Here is a 15,346-nt window from a genome sequence, read left to right as displayed (position 1 = left end):
TTACATTGATTTATTCTAGATAGTGAAGCCATACTTGATATGGAAAAGGAAATGTTGTAACTAGTAAGTTCCTTGGTGGAGAATGGCCAAGGCATCTATCTTCTTTACACATATTGCCTACGGCAATCTCTAAAACCCTCTTTTGATAGTATAAATGTGGCATTCTTTTCAGAATTAAATACATAAATAAATAAATAAATATTTTCTTTGTATACAAATTTATATATATTCGTATACACATACATACAATATTATGAGAACCATTCTTAAATTCTACCTATATACTTCTTCCTAATTCTACCTAGATTTTCTTCCTAATATTTTTATTTTAACAAGAGACCGGATTCGTTATCCTCCTTATTTAGTGACTTTTTGCTTCACTTAGTGTATTTTAGGAACCATTGCACCATAATACATAGAGCCATGACTCATTCCTTTCATTTATTTATTTATTTATTTACTTACTTACTTATTGATTTATTGTCCATTGAGGCATTTTATCTGCACATATGTACTACATTCCTAGAAAAAGGATCAAAGTTGAATTAGTAAGACCCATATAAAGCTTATGTGTTTTTACGGTTTGCTAGGAACTGAGAAGCTTGAACTATGTAAGTCATACAGAACAACAAGGGATAGTTAAAAGGCATTGATTTTGGTACCTTAAAGCTATCTTTGAATTCTGCCTCCACTTGTCAGGTCTGTGATTTGGGGTAAGTTTATTTTATGGGGTAAGGATTTTCCCTCCTGTGTGTTTTCATCATGCTTCTTTATGGTCCATGATACCAGTTGAGGTTGTTATGGTCCATGATACCAGTTGAGGTTGTCAGTACAATGAAACCAAACTGGCAGGACAGGAGCAGATTATTCTGCCAGCCATTTTTCTAGATCTTTGAGTTGTACCTCAAATATGGGGCTGATCACTCCATACATGTTTAACCTGCCTGTGAGGTTCACAACAATTTTCCCAGTTCTTTGATCATCGATGATTTCAAATTCATCCATGTGATCATGCTTCTTCATTATAGTTAGAAAGCAGACGATGACTTTGGAGCATGGGCTATTAAAAACCTGGCATTTGCCTCTCTTTTCAGCATTGTTAATGCTCTTGAGAGCATCTGCCATGACATTCATGAGCCCCATTATGGTGCCGTGGAAAGATGGTGGAAAGAGCCTGACTCATTCCTTTTAATAAGTGTTGAAGAATTTCACTTATTTAATGAGACTATGAACATGCCAACTTCCCTAGATCCTAGTAAATAAAATCATTTTCTTTGTTTACTAATTTGATGAGGAAAATGTGACATGCATTGTTTTTATTGTTTTCCTAGGTTATTATCAAGATTAAGCACCTTTCCATAAGATTATTTGCTGTTTGTATCTCTTTGTGCCTTGTCTATTCAGAGCCTTTGATGAATAGTATTTTTTTTTTATTTCTTGCTTTCTCCTTTTTGGTTTGTATATATTATTCCAAATTATGGGTAAAATCCACTGGGTTCTGCAAAATCACAAATCTTGTCTAGAGCTTAGCTACTTTTACTTTATAAGACTTGTAAATTGTGAGATTTTTATATTTTATTTTTACTTTTTTCTTTATGACACTGGGCTTTGCATCTCTCCTTAGAAAGTCTTTTCATACAGCAATATTTAAATTATTTTCTTATATTCTCATCCAGTACAATTTTAGGATTAATAACACTTTTAGCACTTTAATTCACAGTGAATATATTATTATGATTGATAAAAAGTAGGACAAATAATTTTCCAAGAGATTTTTTTAATGTTTATTCATTTTGAGAGAGAAATAGATTGAGGTAGGGACAGAGAGTGAGAGAGAGAGAGAATCCTAAGCAGGATCTGTGCTGTCAGCATGGAGCCCAACTGCAGGACTTGATCTCTTGAGCCATGAGATCATGACCTGAGCTGAAATCAAGGGTGAGAAACAACTGACTGAGACACCCAGGCGACCCAATTTTCTAATAATTTTTATCAAAGGATCTGTTATTTCTCTATTGATTTAGGTTGCCTCATTTTTCATGCACTAAGTTCCTATGTATGGGTCAGTTTTAGGACTATTTATTCTGTTCTGCTTTTTTAAATTTCATGCTGTTGGGGTGCCTGGGTGGCTCAGTCGGTTAAGTGTGTGACTCTATTTTGGCTCAGGTCATGACCTCACAGTTTGTGAGTTCGAGCCCACATCAGGCTTTGCACTGACAGTGCTTGGGATCCTCTCTCTCCTTCTCCCTCTGCCCCTCCCCTGCTTGTTCTCTCTCTCTCTCTCTCTCTCTCTGTCTCTCAAAATAAATAAACTTAAAAAATAAATAAATAAAATTTCATGCTGTCATTTATATTAATTATTGCAGTTCAACAGAGTTTTTTTAGTGTCTTTTTAAATAATACATTAAGTACACTCTAAATATAATTTTGTCATTCATTTTGCAAATGTTGGATAATTTATATATATGAGAAATGGAGATGAAATAATTTTCAGGCATACCTCCTACTCATCAGCTCCATTTGGAGATATCTGTATAGATATAAATGTGTATCTTTACCTATTTATTGTAACTTCCTCTATGTTGTAATGCCCAGATAATAGCCTCTAATGGGCGTTCATGGATTGATGTCCGAGTCCGTCTTTCTAGGCTAGAGACCAGAGCAGTAGAGAAACATGGGCAGTACTCATTGAAAAGAACATTCTAGGTCAGTATGGGGCAGAGTGTTATACTGAAGCTCTTTGGAAAATGAGAAGGAAAAGTTTATGTTAGAATTAGTGGGGAAAACCATAAGCCAAGTTCTTTTGTTCTGTTTTTGTTTTTGTTTTTGTAAATCTGACAATTTGAGGCAGGCTTTACAACATTAGAATTAATTCTACAATAAAAGCAAATCCATGATTGGGTATAGGATGTTGTAGTTAGTGACAAATGTAATTAACTCAACTCTGGGTACACATACACACACTCACAGAAAAGAACAGAGAGTGGGGAGATATAGAAAGCAGATATTGGGGCTGAGAAAGATAACTGCTACAAGGGAGAATTTTTTTTTAAATACCAAATTATAAATATGTAAGAAAAGTACTAAAATGGGAAACCATAAAATATGATTATAAAATAAAAGAAGGAATCAAGACATTCTCAGCTGAAGGAAAGCTAAGAATTTATCATGAGCAGATCTAATTCAAAAGAAGGACTAAAGGAAGTTCTTTAAATAGAAAAATGATTAAAGAAAATAACTGTGTGTGTGCGTGTGCGTGTGCGTGTGTGTGTGTGTGTGTGTGGGTGTGATTGTGTGTATGTTTGAATATAAGCTGAAATTTTCATAAGGGGCTTCTTATATAATAAGATTATTTACCTTTATCTATCATATACATTATGTACATTGACTTTTTTGTTGTCAATGTTCAATTAGTATGTAGTGGATTCTGACATTCAAAATTTTTACATTTACTGATATACTTTCTAAAGGTTCTATGATTTGTTACAAGTTCAACAAGGACTTATTCAAAAAGTTCTACTATTTTTCTTATTTCCTTTTTATTTGCAATTAAATGATTGATCCATCAGAATGCTTTTCAGGGTAAAGTTTGAGTTGTAATCTTGCCCCAAATGTCTCCTATTTCCCAGAGGTCGTTGCAAGGAATATCTATGTCCTTTGATTAAAAACATCTTTAAAATAAAATAGATCTCATAAATGGTAATATTTGTCACACACTCAGGATACCTTGGTTTCTCACTTTATCACTGCAGATAATTCTACATTAACATACATAGTTCTACTTTATTCTTATTAATATCCTAGTGTATGGAGGTACCATATTTATTTAATCAGTACTTTCTGGATGGAGATTTATTTTAAGTGTATTACTCTTAAAAATTATCTATATTAGGGGCGCCTGGGTGACTTAGTTGGTTGAGCGCCGGACTCTTTTTTTTTTTTTTTTTTAATTTTTTTTTAACGTTTATTTATTTTTGAGACAGAGAGAGATAGAGCATGAATGGGGGAGGGGCAGAGAGAGAGGGAGACACAGAATCGGAAGCAGGCTCCAGGCTCTGAGCCATCAGCCCAGAGCCCGACGCGGGGCTCGAACTCACGGACCGCGAGATCGTGACCCGGGCTGAAGTCGGACGCTCAACCGACTGAGCCACCCAGGCGCCCCGAGCGCCGGACTCTTGATTTCGGCTCAGGTCATGATCTCACAGTCTGTGAGATGGAATCCCACGTCAGGCTCTGAGCTAACAAGAGTGGAGCCTGCTTGAGAATGTCTTCCCTCCTCACTCTCTCTCTCTCCCTTTCTCTCCATCTTGCTCTCTCTCAAAATAAATAAATAATAAACATTTTCTAAAAATTATCTATATTAGATGAAAAAGTGTGAGTTAATATTACTCAATTTCATTGCAGGAAATACTTATTATTACTTTTAAAACTCTGTCATTTGTGTGTGTGTGTGTGTGTGTGTGTGTGTGTGTGTGTGTGTATTTCCTTTTGGCCTCAGGGTATAGGATGTGGTGGTTAGTGACAAATGTATTTGTCACTAAAGGCTATTCCTTTCCCACCGTATTTGTTTGTTTTTTAGGAATCTTTTCCTACATATTTTTCTCACATATTTTCTCTATCTGTTCCATCATTTTTCTTGTTTCATGAGTCTTGAATTTCCAAAATAGAAGCAGATTTCCATTATCCCTAATGCAAGAGTGAGCCCAAACCTGAATCAGAACAAACCAGTGGGCAAAAGGAGTTGTACTTCCTTTCCCAACCTGTCTTGGCCACCAACACCAACCCTATGTCCCTTATAATGTTACAGATTCCTTAATAATATATTCAAAGTGCTCTCAATCTTTTGCATTACTTGCCCATGCTTAACCCCTCATTTTTCCAAGTTATAGCACAATATACTTCCAAGATTTTGAATATATACTTTATGTCTTTAGATTGTTTTCTCCTCCTCCATCTCCTCCTCCTCCTTCTTCTTATTCTTTCTTCTTTCTTCTCTTCTTTTTTTTTTTAAGAGAGAGAGAACACAAGCTGGACAGAGGGGCAGAGAGAAAGTGAGAATCTTAAACAGACTCCATGCTCAGCATGGAGCCCAATGTGTGGCTCAATCCTATGACCCTGGGATCATGACCTGAGCTGAAATCAAGAATTGGGCACTCAACTGACTGAACCGCCCAGGAACTCCCACGTTTAGGTTTCTTATGCAACATCCCTTTGTTTACCTGAGGAAATAGTATATATTAAAGTGTTAGCTTTTTTAAATGTCTTTAGAACTCTACGTTACTTTTAAAGAATTTTGACATTCTTCATTGATGTTCATCATTCAGCCCTGATGTACTTTTCCATATTTGATTCATTTGTGTATTTCAGGCTGCTTCTGAGACAGTGGTTTTGCAGTGGCTCTCTTTCCTGGAATTACTATCAGAAACACAGTTTCCAGGAAACTATTTTTCAAAAGAGAAAATATTTACTACAAATATCCCAATTTTGGTATTTGATAATCTTGTTTAATTTATTGAAATAAAAAATTAAAAATGCATTTTCTTTACATCAAAATATCATAAATCAGATTAATTGGGAATCAAAATCTTCTTCCTATTAACTGCTTTAGTCCCATATTCAAAACTATATTGGAAGTAAATTTTAGAGATATTTAGAGATATTTAGTCTTTACCATATACATTGTCATATTTCTCGGCCAAGAGATTCCTCTGAGAGAGAAACCAAAGCTTGGTGGTATAATGAGCTCTAAGTTGGAATTCAAGGCATTTTGTGTCAGTGAGATTTTATTCTGACATCATCTTGCTATAGGACATTGGTGAAGTCAGTAACACTTTTGGGCTTGTTTCATTTTTGAAAATAAAATAAAATTTTTGGACTAGATTTTTTCTACTCAGTGTTTGGTCCATGGTCTATTAGCATCAGAATCACCTAAGAGTTTGTTAGAGATGGAAAAACTCAGGCCTCACACCAAATCTTTTGAGTTTAAATCTTCAATTTAACAAGCTACTGAGTATTCATTGTCAACTTAAGTCTTAGGAACAGTAGACTACATTAGTAGTTTTTATTCAGAGCTACACACAATTTGAGAAATTCTGTGACTTTCAATAAGTCTTTGCATCAGATAAGTTAAGGCTGCAATGGGTACCTTGTTCTTTTTCCATTCTTCAGATAGAACAGTTTCATGATTATCTGTTTAATATATTGTTTCTCCAAGATCTTATTTGAAGAAAGTAGTCCACTACCTTAAAAACAGCAGTGTAAAAAAAAGAAAACATATGATTCTATGAGAGAAATACTATGATAAAGATGATCTCAAGTAAAAACTTTCTGTTCTTCTGGGAAGTTCAGAGATCACAGAACAACTTCTGCATCTAAACTATACAACTCAGATGGAACACAACTATCAGAGAGATAATTGACACATTTACTAGCCAATCTGGTAGTTTGCTCTGGCTAAGCAGTCCATAATGAATACATCACTGTTCTGTTACTGCTACACTTCTGTACATTTCCTGGCATGGTGTTTTGAATGCAAGTTGAATGAACATAGTATTGGGGTATAGCTTAATTGTCCAGATTGCCCTGATCTGCAACATCACTCTTAGCTTTGTTTTCTTTCTCTAAATACCCCAACCTTTTACTTTTCTCATTTTCTGAAATTAAATTAGTCAATTCTTCTTGGCAATCATTTTATTATATTTAAATAGAGTATAGCAAAATAATATAAATTATGATGAACAGAAGGAAAGGCATCTGCCTTAAGTTTTGCACCAGGAAAGATTAAGAATTATAAATGAATATTTGATTTCTTTTTCTGAAAAGAAATTGCTTTTGTATTTCCATTAAGCCTGCTAATTAATTTGGTAAAAGATTCTTGTTAACCCTAGAGACAGAACTTTTGGCAGTCTAAAAATGATCGTTTTCTTCCCATGGGAGATATAATTCAATTAGTTTATGTAATGCTTTCTATTAAATCATTCTATATATACCCAGCTGTAGGACTAAGAAGGAAACATGTTGTTTCCATGTTATCCCCTGTGGAATTCTGCATTTACATTCCATGAAAATAACTGCAGTACCTTTACAAAGTCTACTAAGTGCCCTCAGTTATCCTTAAGGAGTTTACATTTTCAGCACAGGTGGAACAAATATCCAAATGGCATTCACGTATAAAGTCATGCATTTATCTCTATCACTTGGGCAAGTGTAAAAGATCACCATCTGAGTTCCAAGCATGACTTGAGTTTTATAATCAAGGGCACAATCCATTTCTTATTGAAAGGGATACTAATTAAATTCTCTAGTGATTTTGACATCCTTAATTTTCCATTTGATAAATGATATGAATGCAATGGTTTCCATTAGCCTTTTCAGTGTGAATTTTATTGTTATGTTAACATTTTTTAAAAGTCACTAAATGTTTCTAAGCATAAATGTCTAACTAATGGTAGTTCTAGAAAATACCCATTTTCAGAGTAAAATATTAAAGAAATATCACATGTTTGCCTATGCTCTAGCTTCTTGTGTACCATAGTTCTATGTCTATGTTTGAAGATGTAGTAACTTAGATTCCTGAGTGCAAATGATTCATATTTCTGTATATTCATTAAGAAATCCTGGGGGCACCTGGATGGCTCAGTCAGTTGAACATCCAGCTTCAGCTCAGGTCATGATCTCATGGTTTGTGAGTTCGAGTCCCACCTCGGGTTTTGTGCTGACAACTCAGAGCCTACGACCTGCATAAGATTCTGTCTCCCTGTCTCTCTGCCCCTCCGTCACTCACACTCTGTCTCGCTCTTTCTCAAAAATAAATAAACATTAAAAAATTTTTTAAAAGAAATTATGTGTAGACAACATATTAAGAGTACATAAAAATGTTTTACTAATGATGTCACAAAGTTCCAGAAATTATTTCTCAGAATTATAGGTGCCAATATTTTCAGAGTTAACATTACCTTGAAAAATGATGACATACCATATTTAAAGCACCATGCTTTTTGCTTTCCAGAATATAGGCACATGTATAATATCTAAAATGTAAACTTAAGAAGCATATAGCATGATATGGTAGACATTAATATACCAACAAAATCTGATTTACTGTTGTAGGGAAGTGCCAAATGACTGAAATAGAGGCTGACAAGGCCTGTGGCCTTCAGTATATAAAGGGAAAGAATATAACATTTACTGAACAGCTGTTATGTTCCAATAACAGTGCTAATTACCTTATATTTACTATTTTATTTAATTCTCACAGGAACCTGTATGAAGTGGATGAAATTGTCACCATTTTATGCATAAATGTACCTACAATAAATAAAATACCATTTATTTAATAGGTGGCTAAAAGTAGCATAAAAGTATAACAATATTCCAATGCTTAAAAAGTAAGAGACAGATATTTTACAGGTTCCACAAAGCCTCTGTCTGTACTTCTAGAATTATAGGATGCAGAAATGCCAGACACAAATTTGGGCAAATGCATGGGAAAATTGGCTAATTAAAAGATTATGATTGGATACACAATAAGATCTGGACCAGGATGGCGGCATATGAGGTGCCTGAATTTCCCTCCTGCCCTGGCTGCACTGAATGTACAGCTATGCACAGAGCAAGTCCCCTTGAGAGAAATTCAGAAACTACCACACATTGAGCAACTGAGAAAATACCCACACTGAAATTGGTAGGAAAGGCTGAGACACACTCTCACCATAAATCCCACTCCTGCACACTGCCATACAAGAAGAAGAAATCCCTAACTTCCATCTTCTCTTTGAGAAGTTATGGGTTGGACCCCACCCTAACATCCCGAATTTTAAGAATGCATAAATCTAGAGCTTTTGTATGCATTCACAGTTAAGTTGTTAACATGGATATGCCATGCTCTAAAATAGACAAAATACAAAAGTTAGTTGCATTTATTAATTTTTTTAACGTTTATTTATTTTGAGAGAGAGACAAAGGGCAACTGTGACTAGGGGAGGGTCAGAGAGAGAGAGAGAGAGAGAGACTTAGAATCCCAAGCATGCTCTGCATTGTCAGCACAGAGCCTGATGCAGAGCCTGAATTCACGAACCATGAGATCCTGACCTGAGCTGAAATCAAGAGCCAGACACTTAACCTACTGAGCCACCCAGGCACCCTCCAAAATTATTTCCATTTCTATACACAAACAATGAACTATCAGAAAGAGAAAATAAGAAAGAAACCCCATTTATAATAATACCAAAATGAATAAAATACTAAATTTAACTACGAAGGAGGTGAAACATAAATTTAATATAAATTTAACCAGTGTGCCCATACACTGAACACTATAAAACATTGATGCAAGACATTCAAGAAGGTATAGGGAAAAAAAAGAAAAAAAGAGAAGATATTTCCTATTCTTGGATTGGAAGAATTAATATTGTTATAATGTCTGTAGTATCAAAAACAATTTATAGATTTAATACCATGCTTATCAAAATTCCAAATGGTTTTTCAAAGAAATAAAAAAACAAACCTAACATTTGTATGGAACCACAAAAGACTCCAAATAGCCAAAGCAATCTTGAGAAAGGAGAACAAGGCTGGAGGCATTAAACTTCCTAATTTTAAATTATATTCAAAGCTATAGTAATCAAAGTAGCATGGTTTGGCATAAAAACAGAAACACAGATCAATGGAACACAGTAAAGAGCCCAGAAATAAATCTATGTAAATATGGTCAATTAATTTATGACAAAGGAGCCAAGAATGCACATGAGGAGAGGATAGTCCCTTCAAACACTGGTATTTGGAAAACTGATAGCCTCATGCAAAATAATAACTGGACTCCTGTCTTACACCATCACAGAAACAATTCAAAATGGGTTAAAGATTTGAAAGTAAGACCTAAAACCTTAAAACTCCTAGAAGACATAGCTGGTAAATCCCTTGATATTTGATCTTAGCAATCATTTTTTTTTTAGAGTTGACACCCAAAGCAAATGCAACAAAATCAAAAATAAACAAGTGGGACTACATAAAACTGAAAAAGCTTCTGCACGGCAAAGGAAACCATTAACAAAATTAACAACTACCTATGGAGTGGGAGAAAATATTCACAAACCACATATATAATAAGGGATTAGTATCCAAAATATATAGAGAATTCATACAACTTAATAGCAAAACAAAGCAAAGCAAACAAACAAAAACCCCAAATAATCCAATTTAAAAAATGAGCAAAAGACTTGAAGAGACATTTCTGCAATGATGCTGTACAAATGGACAGTAGATATATGAAAAGGTGCTCAACATCACTGATCAGGGAAATGTAAATCAAAACTGCAATGAGATAATTGTCCCAACCTATTAGGTCTATTAGCAAAAACATAGGAGATAACAGATATTGGCAAGGATGTGGAAAAAAGGGAACCCTTTATGCTGCTGATAGCTATGTAAACTGGTAGAGTCACTATGGAAAACACTATGGAGGTTCCTCAAGAAATTAAAAATATAACCATCATGATCCGGTAATCACACTTCTGGGTAAATAGATGAAAGAAATTAAACCATCACCTTGTAAAGATATCTGTAGTTCCATGTTTACTGCATCATTATTCACAATAATCAAGGTATGGAAACAAACTGTGTTCATCAATAGATGATTGGATAAAGAAAATGTGGTGTCTGTATATACAATGAAATATTATTGAGTCTTAAAAGGAAGGAAATTCTACCATTTCCAAAAACATTGATAAACTTGGAGGACAGTATGCTAAGGCAAATAAGCCAAACTAAAAGACCAATACTGTACTACATGGGTTCTCTTGTTAAAAAATCTAAAAAAAAAAATTTTTTTTAAAGGCTGGGCTTACAGAGACAGAGAATAGAATAATTGATTGCCAGAGGGTAGGGCATAGGAGAAATAGAAAATGCTGGGAAATCACTTTCAGCTATAAGTTGAACAGATTATGGTGATCTAATATATAACATGGTGACTATATTAATAACACTACTCTACAATTAAAATTTGCTAAGAGAGTAGAACTTCAGTGTTCTCACTCCCTCTACTCTCAAGAAGAAGAAAGGTGAATATGTGCAGTGATAGGTGTGTGAATTAACTCAGTGGTGGGAATCATTTCACGATGTGTATGTATATGAAATCATTATGCTGTACACTTTAAATATAGTGCAGGGTTTTTTTTTTTTTTTTGGTCAATTATACCTTAATAAGTCTGAAAAAGTAATATACATATTAAAACAATTTGGGGGGGAAAACAACTATGAATGGAATAAAAGCAGATATTAAAGATGCCTTGTTTTGTAGATGTAAGTCCATTGTGAATTGTCTGTTCTAAGTATGTGTTCAAACCCAGGATTCCTTTGAGAGTTAATAAAGGCACTATTAATCACCCTAAGACAGCAGAATTAATCTAGGGCTGTTCCAGGCAAGCTGGCATGTATACTAAGGGTCAGTGAATTCCTGATATTATATACATAGGAAATTTGTTTTAGCATCATTATTTGGGTGTGCAGGAGGGTAGGTATTCACTGCCATGGCACATGTTTTAGCAAAGTTTAATAAAGTTGGTTTTTTTTTCTGAAAAATCAATAATGGGACATTTCTGGTGATAAAAAACGAAAATCATTTATTACCAAAAACATATTTCAGTTTCTAGAGGAATGGAATATCAGATAATCTTGCATATTGATTTCTTACAAATATTTAAATAAAATAAGTTTAATAAAATGTTTAGTCTTATCACTAATAATCAAATTTGATTCTTTATTTCTTAATTTAGAACTGTACATCAAACCTTTCTATAAATGAAGACTTCTGTCAGAAATCAGTCGATGACTTTACTTGCATTTGCCTGAGTGGATACATTCGTGCATATTGTGAAATACATATTGATGGTTGTGCTGAGCCTGAACTGAATTTGGTCCTCTGTCTTAATGGAAGTATTTGTGTTGATGGACCTGGACACATGTTTTACTGCAGGTCAGTATTTATTTACACACAATTAACTAAACATATATTTAGGAAAGCATATAAACATCATAAGAGTGATGCACGCTGAAATATAAATACTAAGTTTTTGAGTACGTTTTCATCTTAAAAAAATGAAATCACAAATTTAAATCAACAATTCTAAGGAAGCATTTACTTTCATATTTTTCAAAATACTATATACTCATATAAATTCCATGTTGGACTTCTAAAGTTTATTATCTCTCATTTTATAATTGTTTCATATCCCCTATCCTTCCCAGAATTGAATTGTTTCTTTTCTTAAATATTACACTACATGAATGACACCTAGATAGTTCATATTTATAATAGACTTATTACAAAGATTCATTAGTCCTCCTGCTGTACTTACAATTCTAAGATCTTAACAATTGATAAAAAATTTTTATGTGCTAAGATTTATAAAAATAAATTAATGTGTCACTGTATTTTTGAACCAACTACTATTTAAAGTATCTTTTAAAAATTCTTAGGAGATAATTTCCATTACCTTTGTTTTTTATGATTACATAATATATAAATGGTTTTTATTTTGAGAAGTTAGCCATTACCTGTTCTATTTGTAAAATATAATTGAACCCACATATTTAAAAAATAGTTTACCTCTTCTATTTCATTTTGATTTTTGAGAGCTTGATATTAAGTTAAAATCTGTGAACAACTGTATTTCTTCTAAATATCTTAAATTTTGGGAAGGTTGAACATGTTTATTTTGGTGCATAGTTATTTAATAGTAAAGTATATCTATTATTTTTATATTTTATCAGTTATTTAAAAAAATATTAATATATTCTGCATTATGTTTATTATTGACACCACCATATTTTCTTTGTTCAATATCTACAGTGTGTTTTTGCACTTTTATTTATTTTGATCTCTGCTGTATTATCTTATTTAGGGCATATCTCTAATGAAGTACACATAGGTGATTGTTTTACATAAACCCAAGATTATTATTGTTTCATTTAACATATACATACAGTGTTCAGTTATTATTATGACACTGTTATTCTTTATTACATATGACCTAACATGCCATTTTTATTTATAGTGTGGTTGTGTGTGTTGTCTCTGTTTTGTATCGTATTTTTAGCATGAATTTTGCTTATTTTACACTGGTAGTTTGATAAAGTACAGAAAGTAAAGATGTTTCCAATAGAATTGTAATTTTCTAAAATATCATTATAAAAATGATCACTTGAGCACTGTAAGGATCCTCTGATTGAACCTAATCAGTGCCTGGATGAAGTCAACAACAGTAAGTTCAACATTTACTTCCAATTAATACAATGTTACAAATGAAGGTCCGAGTCATGGAAACTCATTCTGTTCAATAAAAAAAAAAATAGAAATAAGTGAACCTAAAACTAAAATGTATATTTTTATAACCTTGCTAATTCAAGCACTATACAAGCTATGCTACAAATGTTCCATTTAGGAGATGTTATCCATGGGCTAGTTACACTGACCTTTCTTAAAGCATGAAGTCAGTGGAATCTAGACTGAAGAGGCCTGCTTCTTTTCCTAGCTTATCTCCCAGGGACATAGGCAGCCATTACAGTTGCAAGGTTATTCAAATTACATTTTTTTTAAGTAGACTCCACTTAAAAAACACAGGGCTTGAACTCAAGACTCTGAGATCAAAACTTGAGCTGAGATCAAGAGGGATGCTTAATGACTGAGCCACCCATGCACCCCCAAATTGCATTTAAATAAGAGTTGTCTGTCTTCAAACTTCCCTGCTGATTCAACATTCCTGTAAGCTCCTGAAAGTCTGTGAATGGTAATTAAATGCCTTGGGAATTTCAGTTTTTAGGGGATTTGCACAGTGACTGTGAGTAGCCAAAGATGTTGGTGCCAAGTTAGCACAATGATCAAGCCATTTATTTAAAAAGAAAACTCATGGGAGAGACTGTTTTGCAAATTGAATCATAGATTTGTTTGTGGGTTAAGGATTAATCTGTGATATATTTAAACCATAATAAAATAATTATCTTTCTTTATTTAAAAAACTGTATCAAACCTACTGTTAGATCCCATTTTTTTTCCATTCTTCAAGTTAAATCAAAAAAGCATACTCTTAGAAATGTGGTAAAATTTTTGTCATTGTCTTTGTTATGTTCATTTTCCTTCAGTGTCTACACAAATCAGTGTTAATATTTGTGTTCTCATTGATGGTTTATTAGTTAATCAGCTTTCTAAATTTTGTTTGATTTTAAATGGGGAAAAAGTCAAAGCCTATAAATTTCCACCTTCATGACACTTATCCTGAAGTCTTCTTTTTGATGTCATTTTGTTAGTAAAAGATTTCAGCCTTTAATGATCTATAGAATATTCTATACTATTGGTTTCCTAATGATTTTGAGAAAACTAATTTTCTTCTGATTAAAAACTTATCCTATATGACAAACTCGGAAATTTGAAACTGAAAACCTAAGATATTTTGTTGTGTTCTTAGCTTAACATATGAATTAGAACTTGGAGAAGTACAAATTTTTAGACCTTATTATTGTTTGAGGATTATGTAGTTAATGTTGTTATTTTGCTTTCATTTCCATCATTGTAGAAAATAAACAAGAGAATGGCCTATTCTCATGAACATTATGTTTTATGAATGCAATTGATTCACTTGCTTCATAAAAGCTGATACATGATTTTTAATTTCTTTAATTAAAAACGATGTGTAAAATACTCAGTGACTGGCACGTAGATACTTTATAATTTAATTCCCTTCCCTTTTATCTTTGACATTGAAGCATTTAACCAGAATATGTGATGTTATATATTTTTCTTATTTATTTCTTCATGTCTGGAAAATTTTATTATTCTGTTATTATTCTTTTCGGCATTAATACTGGTTCATTCATTCTGCATTCTTCTTTGGGTACTAATAATGCTTACATACTGCAATCACAACCTTTAAACTCTGTCAGGCATTTTATTCTTTTTTCTATTTTTATTTCTTTTTAAAAATTCCCTCTAAATTTGTCTACTTCTCAACCATTTTTATCTGGTTTTATGAAATTTTTCCTTAGGATAATATTATTTTCTCTTACATTTCAATGGATATGCACTTTTTTTTTTAATTTTTTTTTCAACGTTTTTTATTTATTTTTGGGACAGAGAGAGACAGAGCATGAACGGGGGAGGGGCAGAGAGAGAGGGAGACACAGAATCGGAAACAGGCTCCAGGCTCCGAGCCATCAGCCCAGAGCCTGACGCGGGGCTCGAACTCACGGACCGCGAGATCGTGACCTGGCTGAAGTCGGACGCTTAACCGACTGCGCCACCCAGGCGCCCCGGATATGCACTTTTTAAGTAGCTGTTTTCTTCCATTGTAAATGCAAT

At 33.4% G+C, this 15,346-nt stretch overlaps 1 protein-coding gene across 1 annotated transcript in view; it reads left to right on the top strand.

The window, feature by feature from the left end:
* The window catches only part of EYS (eyes shut homolog), a 1,768,122-nt gene that overhangs the window by 779,677 nt on the left and 973,099 nt on the right, over positions 1 to 15,346 (top strand). The window contains 1 exon segment of the mRNA XM_042939126.1: positions 11,769 to 11,968. Within this exon segment, the coding sequence (XP_042795060.1) occupies positions 11,769 to 11,968 (200 nt within the window).

Source organism: Panthera leo, chromosome B2 (assembly GCF_018350215.1).
Source record: "Panthera leo isolate Ple1 chromosome B2, P.leo_Ple1_pat1.1, whole genome shotgun sequence".
Lineage (NCBI taxonomy): Eukaryota > Metazoa > Chordata > Mammalia > Carnivora > Felidae > Panthera > Panthera leo.
Note: the sequence above shows the minus strand (reverse complement) of the source record. Positions and strands in the feature narration are given on the sequence as shown.